General features: G+C 41.1%; 1 protein-coding gene across 14 annotated transcripts in view; it reads left to right on the top strand.

The window, feature by feature from the left end:
• Positions 1–25874, top strand: part of AFF1 (AF4/FMR2 family member 1) — a 199028-nt gene that overhangs the window by 90569 nt on the left and 82585 nt on the right. For 11 of the 14 annotated variants that reach the window (XM_036339004.1, XM_036339014.1, XM_036339059.1 and 8 more), the window contains 2 exons: positions 20004–20124; positions 20517–21446. The exons of 1 other annotated variant lie outside the window; for it this stretch is intronic. In XM_036339004.1, the coding sequence (XP_036194897.1) occupies positions 20004–20124; positions 20517–21446 (1051 nt within the window). The remainder of the gene's footprint in view (positions 1–20003; positions 20125–20516; positions 21447–25874) is intronic. 2 more of the 14 variants (XM_036339035.1, XM_036339029.1) reach the window with 1 other exon arrangement.

Consider the following 25874-nt stretch of genomic DNA (forward strand, 5'->3'; position numbering starts at 1 on the left):
TACTATATACCTGTTCATCTCTTCACTGCTGTATTTACCCATTAATCTCTCTTCTGTGCTTCTTATATACGTTGCAGATATCAGTATGTCATTAAAGTTAAGTATTTTTTTCTGTTACCATAAAATTTATGTGCCATGAAATGCATAAGCCTTAGGTGTACTTACAACCTTTTGACAGAGTGTTTGTCAGTGCAACCCAAACCTCTATAAAGATATAGAACTAATCTTAGGGTTATCCTTTGGTGTGTATGTGGGACGATGGTTAGAAGATAAGTAAATATACACATTTCTATTTTATTTTTCTCCATTTAAGATGTCACTTCTATTTTTTTTTTAAATTGGAAGATGAATTGTATATGGTTGGTGATATCTCATTTTGTGGAGATCATTTAGGTGATTTCTTGAGGTCTCAGGCAAAAACCTTTGAATTAAGGTACATTTTTGTTTACCCAGGTTGTTCTTGCTAATAATTCTCTTGGATTGCTTTATTGAGTTTCTGGGATTTTTTACCCTCCTAACATATATTAAATATTGTTTTTAAAAATGGCGGCTCTCATGACTATTACAAAGTAAGATTTCTTTCTGTGACTAGGGATATGGTGACTGCTTTCTTTAAAACAACTAAAGCCTTCTTTTTAAATATATATTTTAATGATTTTTACAGAGAGGAAGGGAGGGAGAGAGATAGTTAGAAACATTGATGAGAGAGAAACATCCATCAGCTGCCTCCTGCACACCTCCTACTGGGGATGTGCCCCCAACCAAGGTACATGCCCTTGACCGGAATCGAACTTGAGACACTCTATCCACTGAGCTAAACTGGTTAGGGCACCAAAGCCTTCTTTTTAAAGTGATTAGAAAACTCTTGTCTGACTCCAAAATTATTAATGATAAATTTTTTATTTTTGGAATTAGCCCTTCCTCCAGTGAAGACACTTTGTGGGGAGCAGAGACCCCTGTCTGTTCTTTAAGACCCTTGGGGGGGGGGGGCATGTAACAGTAAAGTGCACGTGACAGAATATAACTAAGCCACCCCCTGCTACTTTAAGAGTGCATGTTTTAGAGGAATGCTAAGAGAATTGGGTTGCTTTTTTCCAGAGTTATGCTGTGAAGTCATGAGTAGGGAGGCAGGGTCTCTCCTGAAAGAGGTGGACTTAGATGATGTCGCTTGTCCTGCATGGGTGAATCCAGGGCTCTCAGAGCCTCTCTCTTGGCCCAGGATGAGAGAAGTCGGGGTAATGCAATGTTATCCCAAGTAACCTGGCAGTGAGTGGATCTATAGGTAACTAGGGGCCCCAAGTGAAGTGAGTAAATTTTAACCCCTGTCAAATTATCCTGTTGCATGTTGCCTGTTTATTTCTATTCTGTGATCCTGCAGTTTTTTGGTAAAGTGTAATGTAAATGTTCTAGCCCTCTCTCAGCTATTGCATTTTTAGGGCACTTGAGTCTGATTAGGCCAGAGTTGTAAGGGAAGCAGCATCCCCCTGAGGGCAGAGTGGGGCTAGCAACCTTAATTAGTGCAGAATCTCCTAGAAGGTCTTAAACTCTAAGGAATAAGACATAAATATGTCTCAGAGGTTCACTCCTCCATGTGAAGATCTCAGTTTAATGTGATCAGTTCTGTCAACCTGTTTCCTTGCACTGTCAACCTGACAGATGTCCTTTATTTGAATAAAGGTATCAAATATAATGGTGCAGTCTTTCACCAGACTTCCAAAGAACCGGGACATTTGAGGAACAGTAAGTTCTGATCTTTAATAGCAGCCACAGGCTTAATTCTTCATATTTTCCGAAAACCACACCCGCCTGCTGGAGTGGATAGCTCAGGGAAGTTGGATGGACTCTCTGTGCCTTGGGAGTGTTTAATCCCGGAGCCTCTCCTAATGTTTTCTCAGCTCTGCCATCTCCCTCATGTCCTGTTCTTTTCCATTTATTTCATGCTAAAATTATAAAGATCTGTGGTGTGAAGCCATGATTCCATTGAAGTGTAGCTGGAACCAGGGACTGGAATGGTTTTTATGTCTCACACATTCCCCCAACTTCTACCAACACACTCTTTTATTTTATTTTTTATTTTTTTTTTCTAATCCTCACCTGAGGACATGCTTGGGGGGCGGGGGGATGGGGGAGTCAATGTGAGAGAGAACCATGGATTGGTTGCCTTCCATACCTGCCTCTACCGGGATTGGACCTGCAACCCAGCTGCGTGCCCTAACTGGGAATGGCAACCTTTTGGCGCACAGGATGACACTCAACTACCTGAGCCACTCTGGCCAGCCCCAACACACTCGTTCTACAGCCCCTTTGAGGCTGATGACCTTTAGGCCAGACAATGTATTAGAGATGGGAAAGTTGAATCTCCTACAGTTATTAGATAACATCATGTGGAGAATGGCACTAGAACCTGAAGGCTGCCAGCTTGGCACACTATTCATCACACTCTGCATTATGCCAATCTTTTGGAATAAAAGAGTAAGGCATTAAAATTAGATAATTAGAGAGGAGAATGGAGATTTTTCAACTCCTCACCTGTCAGGAAAGCTGATAAGAAAGAAATATGTTGTTACTGAAACACTGATCTATTCCAGCAGAAATGATATCAGAAACAGTCTGCACTGCACTCCTTTAAAATGAAGCACTTCCAAGTGAACTTTAAAATTTATCTTCTATTTTTCTTTCTTAATAATATAAGGCCTAATCCAGGCTTGACAGACCTTTTCTGTAAAGGGCCAGATGGTAAATATTTTAGGCTTCACTGCCCATGGGTCTTTGTTGCAACTGCTCAACTTTGCAACTATTCAGCATCTCAGATCTAAGACTAAAGCAGCCATAGACAGCATGTCAACGAATGGGTAGGGCTGTGTGCCAATACATTTTTATTTACAAAAAAACAGGCATTTGGGCCAGATTTGGCCCATGGGCCATAGTTTGCCACCCCCTGGTCTAGTCCATTTTTAGGTCAAAATTTAAGTATTGATCAATATTCATTCAAACAGGAATGTTTAAAAATCCTTCCCCCCCTTTGTCACTGATAGCCTCACTTCCATTAATTAATTTTACTTACAAGTCTGAAATTTCTGGACTAAGCAGGTTAGGACAGTGGTCGGCAAACTCACTAGTCAACAGAGCCAAATATCAACAGTACAACGATTGAAATTTCTTTTGAGAGCCAAATTTTTAAAACTTAAACTATATAGGTAGGTACATTGTTATTAACTTAACACTAGATTGCCCAAGGAAGTCATTTTGACTGCTTTTTAATTTCAGTTAGAAAAACAATTATGTATATAAGGACACAATGTCTTAGAATTTTGTGACTTTTTGTACAACATATAAATGCGTTTATTAATAATTGTAGTTACCTCCCCCTCCTTCATTTCCGGTATATATATATATGTGTTATACCTATATTGCCCAAAAGCAGTCATTTTGACTGCTTGGGAAATTATGACTCTTATTATTGAATTGAGTAAATTTCTTATATGACCAGTTCGGCTCTGTATTGAAATAACAGGTTTCATTTTTTTCGATTACCGTCAGATGGTAACATACAAGTACATGATAAATTGTCGATACTTGATAAGTTGCAGTTGCTCAATAAGCTAAACTAGTACTTGTTATTCGAATCTTTATGCAGTGATACGTGTTCTAATAAGTTGTTTATTTTATTTCTTTTGCGTCCTAAATTCATGAAAGAAATGTCGAATAGAAGTGAGTTATTGGAAAAGCTAAGGAACATGAGTGCTCCGATATTATTCTTTCACAATGCAGTCATTTTGACTGCTTTTGGGCAATATAGGTGTATACTAAATTTCAGTCTTTCTAGTGTTAATTAGGGTACTCCTAAGGCCTAGGAAGAGCCACACTCAAGGGGCCAAAGAGCTGCATGTGGCTTGAGAGCCGCAGTTTGCCGACCACGGGGTTAGGATATTAAACAGTTTGGAGTGGGGATGTTCAACTAAATGTTCCTTTTAAATTTATTGCTGAACTTCTTTTAATTGTGGAATTTTGAATGCTGCTTCAGCAAACGGATTGATACATGGAGATCTTGAAATTGTGTAAAATTGTTTGAATTAGAATGCCAGGCCAGACATTACACAGCGAGAATCCGTGATGAGTGGGGTGGTGCTCAGTGGACAGCGAGACTGTGCTCCTTAGGGCAGTGAGGAGGAAAGAAGGCTTGGGAGGAGTGATCAGTTTTGCTTTGTGGTTGCCACAGTTAAGTCCGTTTGCATTCTAAACTTTGACATCCCCACCGTGTTCCTTTTCTAAAATTGACAGTTTCCCACATGCAAAGTAATTTGAGATCATAGTTTCAGGCTAGGAAAGTCCACAGATCGTTCTCAGGTGATTGCTGCCCTAAAAGAACATTGCAGTGGTTCTCAACCTTGGCTGCATATTAGAATCACCTGGGAATCTTTTTAAAATCCTGATTTCTGGGCTTATCCTTGGCTGCACATCAGAATCACCTGGGAATCTTTTTAAAATCCTGATTTCTGGGCTATGGTTGAGAACCACTACCATAGAGGCTCTGGGCCAGCCCAGTAGAGCTGATGGCTGCAGAAGACTGTCATCCCCACACATTATCAAGGGTTCTTTGGAGAAATTTGGAGTTGGGGGGTGAGTGAAGTGGGTGCAAGCACCCCATGGTGAGTGGTCACTCCTCTGCCACTTTAAAGCTTTCTCAGCAGGGGCATGGGGCCCCTTTCTCCTAAACTTCTGCTCATCCTTCAAGCTCAGATGTTTCCGCTCTTAATTAAATCACCCCAGGCTCCTCCGTTTAGACGTGGGTGCCTTTCTCTACTGATTTTTAGCACTTGTAACCAACCTCTGATCTTAGAAGTATCCCTCCCCCCTTTTGTGTGTTTCTCCGATAGATTGTGGGCCCTCCTTAGGTCTAGCACATACAGCGTCAGTATTTACTGGAAACAAATAGATTTTCTGCTTTCATCCTGTGAGGCTTAACATCTTGAATTGGGCTACAGAAAAGTATAGAGATTAGAGTATTCGTGCCCTTAAATAACTTTAAGGGGAATAAATAGTATTTACAGTCGGTGGTCCTTGTTTTATATAAATTATCAGTGTACTTGGTAATTTTGAATGTTTGCTATTGTTTCCTCACAATAGATGTATTAGCCTCTGCTTTGCAAAGAGTTAAAAATGAAAATTTGAAAGCATTATAAAGACGCAATCTCTAAAAATCCCAAAGTTTATTTTTTATCTTTTTAAATTAAGCTCTCAGATTCCAGTTATAAGTGTTGAAAAAGGTGGAGGAATACTTTTATTAAGTTGGATAAATACCCTTTGTTTTATGCAAGCATTCTGCCTGTTGGCAGTGATGGGGAAAAGATAATATATTCTTCATATAAATATTCATGGCTGGGCCCAAATCCAGCTCAAAGAATCCTGACAAGCTTTGTAAGGCTTCATAACACTGCTTAGCAGAGGTCAAAATGAAGGAAGACTTCTCCAGAAAAACAATGACTTACTGTTTAGCTTTCAGGAGATGCCAGTTATAGTGAGTGGTAGGAGGTGCGCTGGGGTTATGATGAAAATGAGAATATTTAGAAACGTGTAATTGTTGCTTGTTGCCATATAAAATGCCAATATATGTTTCCAGCTTCCCTCTCCTATAACAGTCTCCCTGTTCTTCCTACTTGAAATGTCTGTGGGATGAAGTGGAATAGAGTAAGAATAATGAGACTGCCTCTACTTGTTATGACATTAAGCGTTCTTTCTGTGAAAACAAGTGTGATGTGCAGTTGAGGAGAGATAACTATAAGTCAGGATGTAAAAAATGCTGATAATTCTGTAAAAACATATTGAACAGTTTGTTCTTGCAGTTTGTCTTGTTTTGCATAAGATGCAAATAAGATTAGATTTCTGTGTTTTTATGTCCATGTGTTTGTTAGAACCTAAAAAAATAACTTTCTCAGCGGTAAAAAGTATGTGTGTATAGAAGCTTGTTTCACTATGTGTAAAATATAATTGGCAGTGGTTTCTACTACTAGAGGCTGTGTGTTAATTGGGGGAATGGAGAATCCTTGAATTTAGTTTTAGATATATGCTCCCATAATGGAATGAATTTCATTTAATGGATAGAGGAGGAGCCCTACAATTTTATTTGATTTGTTCAGTAACTGAAAAATGTGTTGATGGATCTCTCTATTCACTCATTTTAAGAAAAAAAAAATGTTCCCTAGTGTTTTCTTCTTTAGAGAAATAAATTGCACCTTACCAGTTTCCTTGTTATCCTATTATTCCCCACTATGCTTATCAATATACAGACATTGCTTTTCCTTTCATTTTCCAAGTGTAAGCCTTTTCCTGTTGCTTTTTGCTGTTGGTTAGCAAGTCTAAATGCTGAGCATTTGTTCTGGCTGAAGCTATGCTTGGTACATTGGCCCAGTTTCAAACGGTTCTTCTTATCATATGTGGTGCAATTGGTTCTCTGGAATGTGTGTTGGAAGTTCAGTCAGTGGGAGGGACCCTTCCTTTTGGGACATTAAATCCTGTACAGGTTTCCAAGCTGTTCTATAGAATATACTCTATTTAGTTTGGTATATGCTGGGCATTATCTGGTGCTTAAGCTGTTAAGTGACAAAATCTATTTAGTATGTTTAATTTCTTATGACTGTAGAATTAGTTTCTTCTTTAAAACAAGCAACCCCTTTTTAAAGAAAGAGAGAGAGAAAAACATTGATTTGTTTTTCCACTTTATGCATTCATTGGTTGCTTCCTGTATGTACCCTGGTCCAGGGATTGAACCTGCAACCTTGGGGTATCTGGATGACGCTCTTACCAACTGAGCTCCCTGGCCAAGGCCTTGAATAATTTCTTGAGAGAAGAATTGACAACCCCCCCCCCCCCCCCCCCCCCGCGCTTCTTTTAATCTCTTTAGGAACATTGCAGCAGTCTCATGAGACACTAGGTGAATTTGGAAATGATTTGGTTTTCTCTTGCTTTATGTGTGGCTATTAAATTTGATATATTAATCATTTATTTACAAGATGTTCATAACTGCCTAGTTGTTGTTGTTTTGTTAAATGCTGTCTTTTGAAATGCTTCTGTTAACTTCAAATTGTATGGTTAAAATAAAAAGAAACCACTACTAGAGTTTCTGCCTCTGTATGCAGAATTCCATCCATTTGACCAATCTCTCCTATTAGCATAATGGGTTAGTGTTTCTCAGTTAGTGAGGAGCAAGACAGAAAAGGTGACCGACCTTCTGCAGATTGTAAATTCTTCCTAGAGGTGAGTGTGGGAGCCAGTTATAATTAAACAGATAAATGAATAGCCAAGATAATTTTAGATAGTGATAAAGAGAGATAAAGCAGGGTAAAGTGTTAGACAGCTCCTACTGGTGGGGCAAAGTGGCCATTTAGCTCTGGGACTTCCCTGAGGAGTTGATTTTTATAACCTGAGATATTAGTGATGACATCCTGTAAGGGTGGAGCATCCAGACTGGGATCAGCAGCACACAGCCTGCACAGTTCAAACTATTCCATGCATGCAAAGGCCAGTGTGGCTAGTATTTGAGGGAGGGCAGGGGAAGGGGAATATATTGGGGAGGTAGCAATTAAGAAGAAGTGTGCTGGGGATGGGGCCTTATAGGCCAGGCTTCTGAGTTTGAATCTTAAAGGCTAAGAGAAGCCTCTGGAGGGCTTTCAGCAGTGGAAGGAGCCATGTAATCTGAGATGCATTTTAAAATTACCACTCTAGGTCTTGTAGTTTCTTTGTTTTCCCCCACAATGCATTTCTAGCAGCATGTAGAGATTTTTCATTGTGGGATTTGTGTTATTAAAGTTTTTAATTTTTTTGTTTCAATATCTTTTTATTGATTTCAGAGATAGGAAGCGAGAGAGGGATAGAAACATCAATGATGAGAAAGAATCATTGATTCGCTGCCTCTTGCACGTCCCCCACTAGAGAGCGAGCCTAAAACCTGGGCATGTGCCCTGATCAGGAATCCAACCGTGACCTCCTGGCTCATGGTTTGACACTCAACCACTGAGCCTCACTGGCTAGGCCAAGCTGTTGAAGTTTTAATCCTAGAGACAGTTTATTAATCTTGTTCTGAATCTTACTGATTTAAAATTAAATGTGTATTTGTTATAAATGTTGCCCACACATTCTTTTCTTTTTGGTATACTTGGGCTTTTATGACTAATAAGTATGGCAAACTGAAGAGTAAAACCTGTAGCATTAGCTGATAGACATACATTGTTATTAGTAAGGTAGCTTCCATGGCTGATCTATGAGAGAGTGATGTCAGCTTCCTTCTGGGTTTGAGTCATTTGATGAGTACAACAGGCTGGTAAAGTCAGCTTTAGGTATCAGACAATGAGTCATATTTTATCATCAAATAATAAGACCTGCAGGGTTCAGGAGAATTCTGGGTTGTTTGAAATTGAGTAATGTTGAATATACAGTTGGCCCTTGAATGGCATGGGGATTAGAGGCGCTGACTTCCTGAGCAGTCGAAAATCACATGTAACTCTTGACTTCCCTAAAATTTAGTTGTTCTTTGGTATCTGTGATGGATTGGTTCTCCGAACCCCTGTGGATACCCAAATGCACTGGTTCTGAAAGCCTCTATATAAAAAGGGGTAGATCAATGCATGGGGTCAGCCTTCTGCATCTGTGGCCTCCCAACCATGAATAAAATATGGGGCAGGTATTAATTAAAAAAAAAAATCTGCATATAAGTGGACCCATGTAGTACTAACCTGTGTTGTTGAAGCTGTAATCATTTCAGTCAAAAATGTATATTAAGCATCACTTTTTGCTAAGCAGGAATAGTCCTTGCCTTTAAGAAGCTCACAGACCAATAAGGAAAATTGTCCAACTCATATTTGTAAATGTACACATGGACAGATCTGTAAGAACAGATGTATCCCAGAGAAAGAAATCGTTCACATCAGAAGATGGGAAATGAGAGTGGGGGTTGAGGCTAGAGGCAGTGATATTTTGGGGAATTTTGAAAGTCAAACTAGGACTTCATTAGGGAACTGGCAAAAAGAAGGGCTGTATTTTCCCCAGCCTCCCAGGTCCTTGTGCTCAAAGTGTCGAGATACGGCAATGAGTGGACCCTCTAGGAGGGTTAGGTAAGTGGAAGCCAGGTGGTAAAGGGCGTTGCTTGGTTTATCTACCCATCAGCTTGAATCCTATAGGCAGCAGGGAGCTCAGAAAAGTTGTAAATAGGTGAATAACAAGATTAGATTTGTGATTTTTTAGGAAGTTCAGAGAGGCAGCGGTGTGGAGCTAAAGAGCCCAGGATAAGGAGTCCATTGGGTCCATGCTCCAGGTGAGAGGTGTCCACACAATCCTGTTTGAATTTTGGATGTTTAATCGATTTAATGCCACAATTACTTTAAAAAGTTGAGTACGAATAAAATAAGGCAAGCTTTTAAAAAAACAAAGCTTGCCCTAGCTGGTTTTGCTCAGTGGATAGAACATCGGCCTGCGGACCAAAGGTTTTGATTCCGGTCAAGGGCACATACTTTGGTTGTAGGCTCTTCCCCAACCTGGGCCCTGGTCAAGCACGTGTGGGAGGCAACCAGTTGATGTGTTTCTCTCACATCGATGTTTTCCGTCTTTCTTCCACTCTCCCTAAAAATCAATGAAAAAATATCCTCAGGTGAGGATTAACAACAAAAAAATAAAAATTAAAAAACAAAACTTGCAGCTTGCTTTATTGTTGAAAGTATTGCAGATGTCCCCTTTCCCTTTTGACCCCCTTTATCCCACCCCCCCCCCCCGCCTCCTCCCCACTCCCCACCGCACTATTGTCTGTGTCCATGGGTTATGCATATACATTCATTGGTTAATCTCGTCCCACCTCCCTACATTCTTTCTTATTCTGTGACCACAACTTTCTGTAATGATACAGATTTCACCTACCTTAGTATTTATAGGTATGTGGTGTGGTCCTTCAGGGTCAGGCCAGCTGCGTGTGCGTTAAGGATGGCCTGGTGATGTGTCCAGTTCTCTGGCTGATCCCACTACAGACCAGACGTGCAGGGGAAGAGCCAACAGCTTCTGCCCGTGTTTCTGGTTGGTGCCAAGTGAGCAGTCCAACAGAGAAGGCGGTCAGAGGTAACTCTGGTCACCAGGGACCCTTATAACTAAGGGGGAGACATAAATAACAAGTCAGGTGGCAGATTTATCTCTAGTGAGCCTGTTGCCACTATAGGGGTAATTTCTGTGTGTCCTTTCAAGTAACTGCCAGAAGTACTGTCAGCATTTTAGGGAACACTTCTGAGGGACTGAATTTTCTGGAATTTGTCAGTAACATTATGTTCTCATTTCAAGTTACATTAAAAACAAATATTTTTATTAGCTCGCAGCTACAGATTGTCAAAGCCTTGAGGTCAAGCGTGATTTTTTTCACTGGTGTGCTTTGTGTAATTGTGTCATTTGCATGTTGGCCTTCCTCCGTCAGCACTAGGTTTTTATTCTTAAAATGTGTTTGGACAGCAAGGGACTTGATGTACTGCACATGGGAATGCATTAGCTCATTGGACTGCTTTCCCTCATCCTACTTTCGTGGCTGTGTATCCCCACCCACACATTCTCCCCACTCCCCTTTAAGATCCATTGATGAGGAGGACAGGTTCTTGTGCTTGTCCATCAACCTGTGGGTCGCCAACCTGTGGGTCGTGACCCCTTTGGGGGTCGAATGACCCGTTCACAGGGGTCGCCTAAGACCATCGGAAAAACACATACATAATTACATTGTTTTTGTGATTAATCACTATGCTTTAATTATGTTCAATTTGTAACAATGAAAATACATCCTGTATATCAGATATTTACATTACGATTCATAACAGTAGCAAAATTCCAGTTATGAAGTAGCAACGAAAATAATGTTATGGTTGGGGGTCACCACAACATGAGGAACTGTATTAAAGGGTCGCGGCATTAGGAAGGTTGAGAACCACTGATCTAGAGGCTAAAAATGCCTCAAAATATATTTCTGTGATCTAGTAAGAGAAACAAAATGGGCTATAGTGAGACTAGAATTAAAAGACAGTAACAGCTGGTGTTTAAACTTAGGAAGGTAGTCTCTGATGTACTGTTTCATGCAGGTGGATCTATAGTTATTCTTTAGTTATGACCTAATACTGAGTCCAGGGTCCAAAATCAGTTTCCAGAGGTTCCAGTGAGAGTTACTCCCAAATGATCAACATCACAATATTTCTCTACCTCTGATACTGATGATGTTATATGTATATGAGGCTTTTTTTGTTTGTTTTTAATTGGAACTTTTAACTACACGGATAATAAATGAAGACTTTTTTTGTGAAAAGATTATTAAAACAGAATGTTTAAACAAAGTACTCCCTAAAGCACCACACAACTACCGACCTCCTCCAACCCTAATCAGATACTCCTTGATAGATTTTTGTAAAGTGTATCTCAGTGGTTCTCAACCTTGGCTGCACATTAGAGTCACCTGGGAATCTTTTTAAAATCCTGATTTCTGGGCCTCATCCTCCGGAAATTCTGTTTCTTTGTTATGGGGTGGGGCCACAATATTAGTAACAAAGAAACAATTTCCGGAGGATGAGGCCCAGAAATCAGGATTTTAAAAAGATTCCCAGGTGATTCTAATGCGCAGCCAAGGTTGAGAACCACTGGTGTATCTTTTTCAGACCGTCGCTCCATAGTGATATGCAATCATTAGTGCCTGGCAGGTTCCTTTTGAAGGGTAATTAACACATCTCTTGTTAGAATTTACGCCAGCCACGTACTTTTTAAATTTGCCCAGGTGGAAGCTGTTTCAATTTAAAACTCATAGTACGCCTTTCAGGTATGTTAAGTATCTTAAAGATTGATTTACGTTTGCAAAACGGAGTCAAGTATAACTATTTCAGTATTATAATGAGGCTGAGGTCTGAGACAAGCAGAAGTGAGCAGCAGAACAAGCTGTCACTTTGAGACGATCCCCTGGGAGCTCCTCCAGGAAAGCAGCTGTGACAGGGTGGTATTTTGTCATTTGACTTGGCTAGTATTTATTTTCTAAATAAAATCAGATAGTGTGTTAGGGTTAAGTCTCTGATTTTTTTTCTTTATATTTTGTGTGTGGGTGATGGGGAGGTAATGAAGATAAAATCATTGGAAGATTTAGCTGAGTGATTTTTATTATGAGAAGGCCTGTTGTGAATTCTTGCCAGAGAGGGAGAAGTTCTTCACTTGTTTGAAGCAACATTTCTCTGCCTTCAGACATGGAGCCACTTTGATTTCTTATGTTTCAATTGTATTTATGAGTCATGCAGTCTAATGACAAAACTAACTTTGTGCTTTGAAGTACATTGACATTTTTTCATAAAGCCCATGTCTGAAGATGTTCTCTGGATATTAGGTTGTGGGAATAGAAGAACATGGACACAAAAGGCAGAGGATGGAGTTAAAAAGCCCACAGGAGTGGCTTCCAAAATAAAAAAGTCACTTGCGCAACCAGTACGAACCCAAGCCTGCTGTCCTTTTGCGACACTTCTGTCACCACTCTCTAACCAGGGTTGCCCAACTTTTGTGAACGCGTGCTAGTTTCATGTTTTGCTCTCTCCTTTGTATGTTCAGATCAGAATAGCCTAGTGCCTCTAAAACAATAAAAAAGACTCATTCTTGTCCATAATTAATGTGCACTGGTGATTTTAAGATTCTCCCCTGCTAATGTCTTTTCCATGCTTCCGAAGATAAATACACAGGAGAAATCACACGCTATCCTCCAAGACAGAATTAAATGTGTATGTACACTTATTTTAGACATAAACATTTAAATGTGAGTTCTAGAGAGAGTTGGTCACATCTATCAGAGAAAGGTCGGTGTGAAGTGACCAGTCAAGGGTGATAAATGGGTAGTCAGCTGTGCACAGCCTGCGCCTTGGGCCAGAGTTGCCATGGAAGCGCCAGTGGCATTCAGCGATCCTGCATGGCTAACCTAGATTAGCAGCAGGGCCCATGGGCTCCAGCCTGAAGAAGGTGCTTACAGGTGCTTACAGCTTACGGGTCACAAAGCCAGGATGCTGTCCACATCGCAAGCCCAATGCAGGCCTTCCTGTTACTGTCTTCTCCCTCTGCATGGGTTCTTTCCTTTTTAGTGCAAGGGACAGAGAAAAGGGAGGCCCACTCTCACTAATCTTTACAGAGCTCTGATTCTTCATCTTACCACAGTGTTTTCACACATCCTTCCAGAGCATTTGAAAAGCCCCAGTAAATGATCCCTGACAGGTCCCAGCATGGGGCTGACTAAATAACTGCATTCAGCTGCAGAATGGGCAGCTCTGAATTCCTCAGGAGTTTCACCACCTCTCTGAACGAGAGAGCATCCTGGCATATTTTAGATTTCCAGGCTCCTGTGCTGAGTTACAGAGTAGTGGCATTCCGTCTTCAAAGACATCTGTGGTGCAGTCCACCTTAGTAATGGTGTGGGCATTTGTGTGCTGCAGGGTGAGTCTCACATGCCATTGCTCTCACCAGGCACTGGAAACTGAAGTCTGTGGTGTCCCCCATCGGTCTTTCTAGTTCACTTATTTTAAAAAAATGTGGTAGAGGTGGTTTGATGCATTTTGCAGAGATCTTTTTGAAGCAATAGTGTTGTACTTTGCAGATGGTGGACAGTAAGTAGTATATGATATTCTCTAAAAGTATTTTCTGTGGTCAGACTTTGCACCCTCCCTTGGGTCACACCAGCACGTGGACTTGTTTTGTACTTAGTCTGCTGCTGCAAATCACCACATGAATTGATGTTTTTGCTCCCCCAGTGGGGACTCCTGGGCTGACCAGAAAGCAGGCATTGAGGCCCTAGGAACATGGCCTTTGTCAGCCAGCCAGACATAATGGGAGCAGAGCCCAATATCGGGCATATAATCGCTACTTTGGTGCAAGTTTATTTACAGCCTGTCCTTGAAAGAAACTAATGTAAAGAGCCCCTTTGCACATTAGAAATGACTTGTGAATTCAGAGATTGTTATGGAGTCAGTGACCTCATCTGTAAATTTTTAAAAAGACTCTAAAATAAGCATTGTAAGGTCCTGGCTGTGTTGCTCAGTTGATTAGAGCATTGTCCCGATACGCCAAGGTTGCAGGTTCCATCCTGGGTCAGGGCATATACAAGAATCAACCAATGAATGCATAAATAAGTGGAAAAACAAATCCATCATTCTCTCTCCCTCTTCCCCTCCCTTCTTCTCTTCCTCCTTCCTCCTTCCTTCTCTTTCTCTAAAATCGATCAATGAAAAAAAATTAAGGATTGTAGCACAGTTTTTATAAGTTGATAAGCAACTTCATGGTGTCGGCCATCCCCCTCAAAGGGCCCCTCTGTGAGGTCTGTAGGCAAGGACAGACCTGTGTAGATACATTTAACCAAACGTATCTTTTATGCTCTGAGATTGCTCCACTGGCAAGGATACTACGTGGATTGTGGCTGTGTGCCTCTTTGAGACTAAGGACCATAAGGAATTATGAGTGATTGCGAGTTACCACCTTTAGCACGCCTTCTTGGTCATTGCTTTATTTTGTGCAGCCTGAAAGCTCTTTGCAGACCACAGTTGAGAACATAAGCTTTGGTGCCAGGCAAACCTGCCTTTGAATTTTTTGATTTACCATCTATTTCCAGATTAATCTGAGCTTTTTTTCCACCTGGGAAATGGAGTTAATAATCCCCCTTTCACAGAGTCCTAGAAATTAAATAGGACACATTTTATGTGCCTAAATCAGGGCCAGCTGAATAACAGATGCTAAGTGGTGGCAGCCTGGGCCAGGCCACTGCTGTCGTCATTGCTATTGTGTTTGGGTAAACCTAAAGTGAAACATACAGCCCAGAAAGAGTGTATTCTCTTGTAGTCCTCAGAATCACCTAGAAACTTGTTCAACATCAGATCTACTGACTCAAACTTTGGGGGTGGGTTTCTGCAATCCATGTTTTAACAAGCCCTCTGGTTGATTCTGATGTTCACTGAAGGTTGATAACTTCTTATCTAATGCAGTGCTCTGTGGGACTCACTGTGTTCCATGAGGGACATTGAGAGAGAGGGTCTGACAAGGCTGCTGTTGGTGAGGTTATCCCGTGAGAGCAAGAATGCATTTTTTCCTCCACACCAGAAAAAAAAAGCCTTTAATTAAATGAAGCAATAGTCAACTTGTAATTATTCAATGGTAATTACAGAGTCTATGAAAAGTGTAGGACATTTACTGCTTCCTAAAATCCCCCATTTAAAAATTTCCGTCTACCATCTCCGTGCTTGCACCTAGTTTTAAAAACAGTGATGTGTATGTAGAGGTTGAACAATGGTTTACTCATGCTGTGAATTGTGTTCATGTTTTTTTAAATTTATGTTTCCCCTGGTTTCAAAATGGAACCAAGAAAAGGAAAATATTCATGAGTGTCTTTGCCTACTCATTTTACCAAACCATTTCTTAAAACCTTTGCAAACTTGGAAATAAGTAAAAGCCAAGTAAATCCAAAAACTACCCAGGACAACCGGCAAAACCCTGTTAGTTACAAGGAGAAGTTAGGCAACCCAGAAGAAAGAGTGCTCACAGCCTACCTTATATAGTCCTGGGATCTGTAGACGACACTTCCTGTTCTGCCCTCCGCTGCCTGCCCAGGAGCCTTGGTGAGTGAGGCCAACAGGGAGTTAGTTGCCCATCAGACAGTGTGGGTGAGAGTGAGTTTCTCTCAAAGTCTAGGCTTCAGAAAACTCATCCTACCAGTGACACTCATGTTTCCTCACCTGACTTTTTTTTTTTTTTTTTTTTTTCAGTTGAAGGGGGATGGTGAATAAAGGGGAAAAAATATGTTCAATGTCTTTTAAAATTGGCATAGTATTACGTCTGCCAATAAAATCCTGGTGTGGGTTAAACGTGTTTATTTTATTTTATTTTTTTATATTAATTTCAGAGAGGAAGGGAGAAGGTGAGAGAGACAGAAACTTCAATGATGAGAGAGAATCATTGCACGCCCACAACTGGGGATCCAGCTTGCAACCCAGCATGTGCCCTTGATCGGAATCAAACCTGGTGGGACCCTTGAGTCCGCAGGCCGAAGCTCTACCCAGTGAGCCAAACCACCTAGGGCTAAACGTTTTTTTAACATGTTAAATGCCCAGCCTGTTTTGTCTTCTGGAAGGAAAGTATAGTGTCATTCACCGTTGACTGACAGGGCGCTTAATGTGTTAAACAAATGAAGTAAAACCTTAATTAACCAGAATCCTTAATTTAACAGGACTTCCTCCCTGTGGGAGGCATGATTTTTGAATCACATAGCAAGAAAGCCAGTGTTAGAAATTTTGTAAAATTGGGGTTTTCTCATTATTTCTGTAGCAGTTTTTATTATTTTAGAATGAAAATCTAGAAGTGTGTTAAAACCTAACAGATGCTGAGCTGATTGATTTAGAAATAGTTTAGTAATTTTAAATCAATGTAGCTTTTCTTAAGGATGTGTGTGGACGTGGCAAGAAAATTAATTGAGGAACCCAAGTAGCCTGATAGATGAGGTACTCACTTTTCAATCTGGAACTGAGAATTTTGCCATTTGGGGTTCCCTTTTCTGAGACAAAAGTAGCGGTTTCTCAAGACATGGGAAAAACTCTACTTATAAAGCAAACCAAACTCTGTAAACACTCACAAGTGAATAAAGCTTCAGGGACAACACCAGTGATGGCGAACCTATGACACGCATGTCAGAGGTGATACGCAAACTCATTTTTTTGGTTGATTATTCTTTGTTAAATAGCATTTAAATATATAAAATAAATATCAAAAATATAAGTCTTTGTTTTACTATGGTTGCAAATATCAAAAAATTTCTATATGTGACACGGCACCAGAGTTAAGTTAGGGATTTTCAAAATGCTGACACGCCGAGCTCAAAAGGTTTGCCATCACTGGACTACACTGTTGTAACCAGCATAATCAGGAAAGAGGGGCAAAGCGGATTCCTTGGGATCTGGTCTACGTACAGGTAGCTTTGGGAAAGAAGCTTGGAGTTCAGGTTGCTCAGAAGCAGTTTCATGCCCCGCCCCGCCCTGCAAACAAATAGGCAGAAAAGCAAGTTTGAAGGGAAAAAAAAAGTTATTTCCTGATCAGCCCTCTTACTTGGTTGCCATGGTTGTGTGTTAATGTTACATAATTGTTGAGCCAACAAGAGTAATTACCAAAATCATAAAACAATTGTAAGGAATTCTTGAATGGTCATTATGCCCATTGTGCTGTTTTACCCCAGAAGCAAGTCTGTGTGAAGCACGTGAGATTTCTGACTATTAAAGACTAGTCTCTATAGCCAGTTTCTGGTTGAATTTCTCCTGACCTTTTTACTATGTTGTTCACTATAGTTTTAAGAGTTTTCTTAAAAATCATATATTAAGCTATCTATCATCTAGGCAAAGTTTTTTGTGTCCCCCCCCCCCCTTTTTCCCCCCTAATTGATTTTAGAGAGAAGGGGAGAAAGAAAGAAACATCAATATGAGAGAAACATCGATTTGTTACTTTCCATATGCACTCCTACCAGGGATTGAACCCTCCTCCAACGGATGCCACTCCAACCAACTGAGCCATACTGCTCAGGGCTAGGCAAAGTTTTTGATTCAATTGTTTAAGCTGATAATTATTTACCACACACCAGTGAATTCAACCAGGTAGTTTAGCTTCTCCCTACTTTCAGATTGTCTTCCAGAGTGAATTTTGTTTTATTAGTCCTCACCCAAGGATATTTTTTCCATTGATTTTTAGAGAAAATGGAAGGGAGGGAGGGAGGCAGGGGAAGAGAAAGAGAAATATTGATATGAGAGAGACACATAGATTGGTTGCCTTCCGCACACTCCCCTGACAGGGGCAGAGTTCAAACCTGCAACTCAGGTACATGCCCTAGACAGGGAATCGAACCTGAGATCCTTCCATGTGAGGGCTGATGCTCTATCCACTGGGAAACACTGGCCAGGGCCAGGGTGAATATTAAAAAAAAATACTCAGCCGAAACCGGTTTGGCTCAGTGGATAGAGCGTCGGCCTGCGGACTGAAGGGTCCCGGGTTCGATTCCGGTCAAGGGCATGTACCTGGGTTGCGGGCACATCCCCTGTGGGGGATGTGCAGGAGGTGGCTGATCGATGTTTCTCTCTCATCGATGTTTCTGACTCTCTATCTCTCTCCCTTCCTCTCTGTAAAAAATCAATAAAATATATATATAAAAAAAAAATACTCAGTGGATTTGGGGAAGCCTTTAGAGTTGGTGACATTGGAATCACTCCAGAGATTTTTCTGGTAGCTGAAAATTGGGGATGTGGGTGCACAGTTGAGAGAAGCAGAGGAAATGTGTGTAGTTAGAAAGCATCGAAGTTCAGGATGTTACTGAGGAGCCAGGGCATCGGTTGGTGTGACTGGAATATAGAGGTGGTTTGCAGGAGAATCATTAATTCCTAGCTAAGCTGGTCCTGGAAGAATCGGTGATCTTTCAGTAAAAGGGGGTTTTGGGGTAGAGATTAGAGCAAGAGGCTCATCTTTATAGGGTATGTTTGACTGTCAAGTGGGGTGCATGTGGCAGACCTGCTACGAGAGAGCGGGATAATTTCTAGAGTAGATCTGTATTAGACTGTGGGGGACTTTTCATGCCAAAGTAAGGATTTAGAGTTTATTCTGCCCTGGTAGGGTAGCTCACTTGGTTGGAGCATCATCCTGATACACCAAGATTACACATACAAGAATCAATCAATTAATGCATAAAAAAGTGGAATAATAAATTGGCGTTTTTTTCTCTCCCCCCTCCCTTTCTCTCTAAAATCAATAAATAAAAAATAATAGTTTATTCTGCAGTAGTAAAGAGCCATCAAATGCTTATTATTTTTAAATTTGGATAGTGACATGAGAACCAGGGCCGTCTATGGGATTTCTTTCCATGAGACAAGGCTAAATTAGAGGGACAAGATATGAAAGACGCAGGGAGACCAGTAAGTAGGCTCTTTCTTGTCAGAGGAAATAAGACAAGTTATGAGAGAGCAGAGAGACCAGCATATATCAGTAGGGTCAGGGAGCGTGTCTGACATCACGGCTAGAATTGCTAAAGGTACATATATTGACGAGACAACAGGATATTTTCCTCCTTATTTATTCAAGTAATGTTGGGGGGAAAGATTCAGTAGATACTTAGAAGCAAAGTTGTTCTTATTTTCATTGTTCTCATATCGCACATGTGTGGGTTGGCGGGAGTAGCTTGTGTTGCTGACATGGGGCAGGCCCACTTTTGGTTTGGATGCTAGCTAAAACTACACTTTTTTCTTTCCATCTCTGTGTTTTGCTTGTTAGAGAAACCATTTGAACATTTTTGGTGCCAGGGCTCATGACTTAGGGTCCATTTTTATGTGGTTTAAGTAGGGTAATTGGATGATAAGACTTCTCAGTAGGTAGAGTTTACATCTAAAATTGCATTTTCCCATCCTTGGCATTTGAAATGAGAAATAAAAATGATCTCAAGTTTACATACCAGGACACTCCCAGTAGAATAGGCTGAGAATAAAGTAAATGCTGTTTTGGGTGCCTGGTAATCTTTTAATTATGAAATGAGCCTTTTGATTTTAATCTTCCAAAATGTGCAATACTGATCCAGGAAAATAGCTTTTTAAAAGTTCACATCCTGCTGATTCTTTCAGATGAAAAGCTTCCACCTCTACGCCTTAGTTTGCAAGCTGAAAGTAAAAATATCATTAATCTTGTCCCAGCTCCACCACTGCCTATAAAAGACTCTGGTTTGGAGTCAGTCCTGAGCCACGAAGGCAGTCGCCCAGAGTGAATGCTTAGGTTTCTGGAGCCAGAACTGAGGCTGGAGGGCCACAGCCCATTACTGAGCCTCAGTCCAGGAGAGACTTATGCTTTCTTTACATCATCTTCCCTGTCATCTCTTCTTCTTGACTTAGCTTGCCTCCCTCAAACATGTACATATGCAAAGCACAACGCGGATACTGGTAAATTTTACTGTTTCTGTTCTTTTGTGGCATCTGAAACAGCTTATACAATGAAGACAGAAACCTGCTTCGAATTAGAGAGAAGGAAAGACGCAACCAGGAAGCTCACCAAGAGAAAGAGGCATTTTCTGAAAAGATCCCCCTTTTTGGAGAGCCCTACAAGGTATTTATTGTGTGCTAGAAAGTCTGATTTATCATCATATTTAACTCTGTGATGAAAGGAAGATTGAACAAAGGCCATGCCTGTGAAAATAAGACAACTTATCCTAGGGATTGTTTCTGAAAACAAATAGAAAATTCCCTGAACCTTGTGAGTCAAAATTGCCCAAGTTTGTGGTTTTCTTTTGTAATGTTAGTCTTCTGTATGTAGTAATATTTGTCCACAACAGGCTTCTCAACAAGGAGTTAGTTTACATTGCACGTTAAATTCTATGTTACACATTAAATGGAGGCATTTCTTTTTTAATGCCATTATGTAACATGGCTTATTAAATGTTGGTTTTTCTTAGATTTATTTCCCACCAGTATCTAACTTTGCTGTTTTCTTTTTTTCAGACAGAAAAAGGCGATGAGCTATCCAGTCGAATACAGAACATGCTGGGAAACTATGAAGAAGTAAAGGAGTTACTCAGTACCAAGTCTCTCGCTCATCACGTGGATGCTTCTGAAAGTAGGCCGGGAAAGCCAAGATACCCTTTGTTTCCTGAGAAGGGGAGCGGCGTTCCACCGCACTCCTTCCACACCCGTGTCCATCACCAGCCTGGTAGCACTCCTGCCTCTGGACCACTTCCTGTTGGGAACATGAGCCACAATCAAAAGGTGACACAGCCAAGAATGGAACCAATGCCAAGTCTTCATGTGAAAAGCTATGGCGCCCCGGACAGCCAGCACCTGGCCCAGGATCGCCTTGGTCAGGAGGGGTACAGCTCTAGTCATCGAAAAAACGGTGACCGCAGAGCCGAAGTAGACCACTGTGCTTCGACGGCAGACTCAGCTCCAGAGAGGGAGCTTTCTCCCCTCCTCTCCTCTTTACCTTCTCCATTGCCCCCTTTGTCACCTCTACATTCCAACCAGCAAACTCTTCCCAGGTCACAAGGAAGCAGCAAGGTTCACAGCAGTAACAACAACAACAACAATAAAGGCTACTGCCACGCCAAATCTCCCAAGGACCTGGCAGTAAAGATCCGAGACAAAGAGACCCCTAAGGACAGTTTAGTGGCCGTCTCCAGCCTTGGAGTGGCCCCTCCCCAGCCACCTTCTCAGTCTTTCCCCCCACCCTCCCTCCCCTCAAAGAGCGTTGCAATGCAGCAGAAGCCCACGGCTTATGTCCGGCCCATGGACGGTCAAGATCAGGCTCCTAGTGAGTCTCCCGAACTGAAACCACTGCCGGAGGATTACCGGCAACAGACCTTTGAAAAAACCGACTTAAAAGTGCCTGCCAAAGCTAAGCTCACCAAGCTGAAAATGCCTTCTCAGTCAGTTGAGGTGAGTGGAATTTCATATCTGGGCTACTTCCCCTGTGAAGAGAGGTTTTAGATGGAAGTTCTGGAGAGCTGGGGGCAGGGTGTCAGTAGCTTTTGAGTGAGGAAATTCCTTTTTGCCCTTAGGATATGGTTGACCTACCAGAAACTTAGGTCTGAGGTGGAATACTGATTGGCAGATACTAAAATGTGATTTGCAGAGAGATTAAAAAAAAAATCTTTTTATTGAGCCACAGTTTACATGCAGTAAAATATCGAGATCGTAAGAGTGCGGCTCGCTGTGTTTTGAAAAGTGTGTGCACCTGTATAACCCAATAATGTAGAGGACATTTCTAATATGAAAATTTCATAGAATGATTTGGGCTGTGTTGCTTTTGTTGGTTTGTTTGTTTTGTTTGTTTCAGGGAATATTGGCTGCTTTAGCACTGTAAAGAAAATAAATTTTTTGTTTCTTCAGCCCCAGTTAGTTTTTCTTGAGGTCAAAACCATTAAAAAAGTCAAAACAAGGCCAAAATGTTGAAGGCAAAGCATTACTTTTTAAAGGTTTGTTCCTTGTAAATTGTTAAGAAACTTTGAAACTAAACTTTTGTTCTAATATATTATATTTATCACCTAAGAAAGAAGAGGGTGTGTGTGGTGACATTAGAGTGAGTTGCAAATATAAACAGATTGTTTTTCAACTATGGCTTTTTCAAGTAACCAAAGTGCTGTACCTTTTTAAGCAAAGGAACAGTTTTCCTTCCTGCCCCCCCCCCCCCCCCCCCCGCCCCCGTAAATGGCAGCATTGTGTTTGAATGAGGTGAGCCAGAGAACACATCCTATCACTGAAATTCTAAATTAGTGCTAGTGACTCCAAAATCCCGATCAGTAGAGTCAAGTAAATGTTCGAAGTGAATTTTTTGAAGTTTATCTGTTAAAGTCTTTGGTTTTGTTACATCTATTGGATAAATATTGTAATGTGCATATTGATTGCTCAAAGAGTGTGCACCTAGATGGCAGTCTAACATAGTGCTGGGAGGTAAAATTCCTCAAGGTTAAAAAGCAGATTCCAGGATCCTTAACTGGAAAGATAACCCTTATCTTTAAGGAGAAAAAGCTGTTCTTGGTTTAGAATAGGTTAGGGTTCTGTCTGCAGTCTGCTCTTAAGCCCTAGTGTCTCCAGACGTCTTCAAAATGGGACTTGTTCGGTGGCTGAGGGAAAATGAGAAAGGGGCGAATAAAGAAAATGGTAGAAATGACCAAGTTGACAGAACCCTGCCTTTAACTCCAACGTACGAAGATTCACCAGAATGAGCCATTTATTGCACAGTTTTGTGCTATGATGGGATTTAGGCGAAGAGAGCCAGAATGAAGGCAGGGAAGGATAAATCGAGGTCCTCCCTCCTCAAAAGGAGGGCCAGTCAGCCTGCCTTATAATTAAGACAGTAAATAATTTAATGGGATTTGCTTTCTTTTACTTGTCAAATAGGATCTGTTCTATTTTCCTAGTTAAACACACACATAAGGGGACAATTTAACATTCATTCTTAAAAAAACAAAAAACAAACAAAACCTAAGCAACTGAAAATTGCTTTAAAACAGTTTTAAGATAAAGTAGCAAATATTTGCATTGCCCACCAAATGTCCAACCATATGCTTACGTGCAGGGTAGGATGCAAAAAAGTACTGGTCTCTGCCCAGGAGACAATTATAGTACAACTAAGTACAAACTCTCTGCTACGAGGTGCTGGAGCAAGTTTCAGGTGTCAGCCTCAAGACAGCAACCCCTGTAAATTCAGCAGTAGGCTTCCCAGTAGCCTTTCAGGAAAGGGGATCCTAGTTTACGTCCTACTTTCTTGGTTAAAAAAGAAGATAAGCTGAGTTGAGATTTCTCCAAGGTCTTACTTCATACATAATTTCAAATCGGGGCTATGTTAGATGGGTCTTCGTATTTTCTGAGTGGACATTTGAAATGAACAAAACCCTCCATAGTTTGGTGATTGGAAAATGGGGTTTTTTGGCACAGTGCACCTGCTATCAACAATTGAGTATGTAGAAACTTTTCATCTTTGGCCTGTGTTTGCAGTCAGCATTCATCTTAATCCCACGGCTCTCTCTGGTTTCTGCTCAGGGTTCTCCTGTCAGTGGCAGCTACAGTGCCAGCACCCTGGGAGGCCTTAGGCAGTGCTGATTTGGGGGTGGTGGGGTGGTGGTGAAACTGAGGGCTCAGGCAGATGGAGGACTCAGGATGTTCTTTGTGAGGAGAATTAGGAGCCAAGAGCTTGAATGAAAGGGAATTAAATCTGTGATGCAGCGATATTTGTACTTTTCTGGCTACGTTTTGGATTTGATTTAGCTTTTTAAACTGAGAGCTCACATTTCACATACTTAGCATTAATTTTTTTGTTCACACACCCAGTTAAAGATATATTTTTATATTTTTAAGAAAATGTAGGTTGAATTTAAAATCTCAAATTTACTATTCTGGTGACTCCAAGGAAAGCATAAAGATGGGGGACAAAAAGCAGGGAGTTAAACACAAAGCCAGTGAACTCTGAATATAGAACTAGAATATTACCAATCCTGGACTATTTGTGATATTGGGACCAAAGGACGGAGAATGAGAGGCAGAAGAGGAAGTTGACTGTTGGTAGAGCTGTGAAGAGGGGCTGGGTAACTAAGTGGTTTTTCTTTATTTGCTTAGTTTGTCCCAAGGCAAGTCAGAGGAGGTTTTCTTTCTCCGTTTTCTGAATGGGAGGGTTTTGTGGTTTGCTTCACTGCTCTCCCTTCCCCACTGCTTTCTTGAAACAGTATTTTTAAAAGTGAACCAAAATGGAAAAGTCAGCTGGTCTCTTTGGTGTGCCTTCAGACGCAAGCCACATGAGTGCGGTTCTCTCCACTGCTTTACACTACTTTCTGTCCTTTCACTTCTTGGGGTATACTTGGTTTGTATATTTTAGTTGGTTTTCCTAAAAAATGGTTCTTTTCTGGGATAAGTCATTCTTACATTTAAAACTTAATCTTTCCTAAAATCCTAGAGGAAAAAAATTATCGAAAGGTCAGTATTCTGACTACATAGAGGCCTGGCCTGCAAGTCTGCACTCGGTTTTCTCTGCGTGTGTCAGTTTTAGTTTTGTGTCAACTGGAAGATGTAGAGCAGCTTAACATGACCCATCTGAGGGCAAAGCCAAGTCCTGGCTGATCTCATGCGGGTAACTCCCAGCCGGAGAGTTGCACATCAGACATGGCCCTGCCCGTGTGGAAGGTTGAGATCCCTTTGTATTTTCCTTTTCTGCCTAAAGGTAACAAAGGAAAGTCAGAGAAAACCACGGCATTCCTGTGAGTGTTCGTGAGCCTGGACCCTGGAAGGGAGGGAGTGCTGAGAGATATGGGACTTATGAAATAAGCATTTATTGAAAGGGAGAAATGGAATAAGCTGAGGTACGTATATTAAGTTGTATACTGGACTTAGACTATTAGAATTGTAAAGATAAAACTACAGCCCTTTCATTTTGCAAATAAGGCCCAGGAGGGTGAGGCCACTTCATTTTGCTAAATTTTATAGTTAGCAGCAGCCAGAGCTAGAACTCCCAGTTCCGTGATCTTGTACTTTTACTTGTTGTTAACTATGACTGGAAACGACTGGAGGATTTTGAGCAGCGGAGTGATGTTTTTTAAAAAGATCATTCTGGTTCCTTGGTGGAGAATGACTTGGACAGGCAAGGGTGGGCAGAAAACAGGGAGAACAGTTAGCGGGTGAACAGTGATGATGATGGCTTGGAGTTAGGATGGTAGTAGTGGACATAGTGAGAAGTGGACAAGTTCCAGATGTATTTGGCAGGGAACCGATAGGGCTTTGTGATTGATTGGAGATAGGGGAGGGCCTGAGGTCTGAAGGACAATGAGGCATCAAGTGAGGCTCGTAGATTTTTTTTTTAATTTGGAAGGTACGGATGGTGGGATGATACTAGCTACTTGGGATGGAGTTGTCTTGGATGGAACAGGTTTGGAATAGACTATGTATTAAGTTTTTGAGATGCTGTTATATATATATATATATTCACGTCAGACTTGACAGTTAGCAATCATAAGTAGTAGACCAGCTCAGAGAAAATGTTAAGACTGGAAATAATAAATTCGGGATGGCCCTGACTGCTTTGGCTTAGTGGACTGACGGGTCCCAGGTTCGATTCCAGTCAAGGGCATGTACCTTGGTTGCGGGCACATCCTCAGTAGGGGATGTGCGAGAGGCAGCTGATCGATGTTTCTCTCTCATCGATGTTTCTAACTCTCTATCCTTCTCCCTTCCTCTCTGTAAAAATCAATAAAATATATTTTTAAAAAATAAAAATAAATTCGGGATGTGTTTGCATGTATGTAATTAATTAAGGCTTTGGGTGGAAAGAAGTGACCTGCTAAGTCTTCAGAAGCAAAAACTGGAGATCATCTAGGA

The sequence above is a fragment of the Myotis myotis genome, unplaced genomic scaffold (genome assembly GCF_014108235.1).
Source record: "Myotis myotis isolate mMyoMyo1 unplaced genomic scaffold, mMyoMyo1.p scaffold_m19_p_1, whole genome shotgun sequence".
In the NCBI taxonomy this organism is placed as follows: Eukaryota; Metazoa; Chordata; class Mammalia; order Chiroptera; family Vespertilionidae; genus Myotis; species Myotis myotis.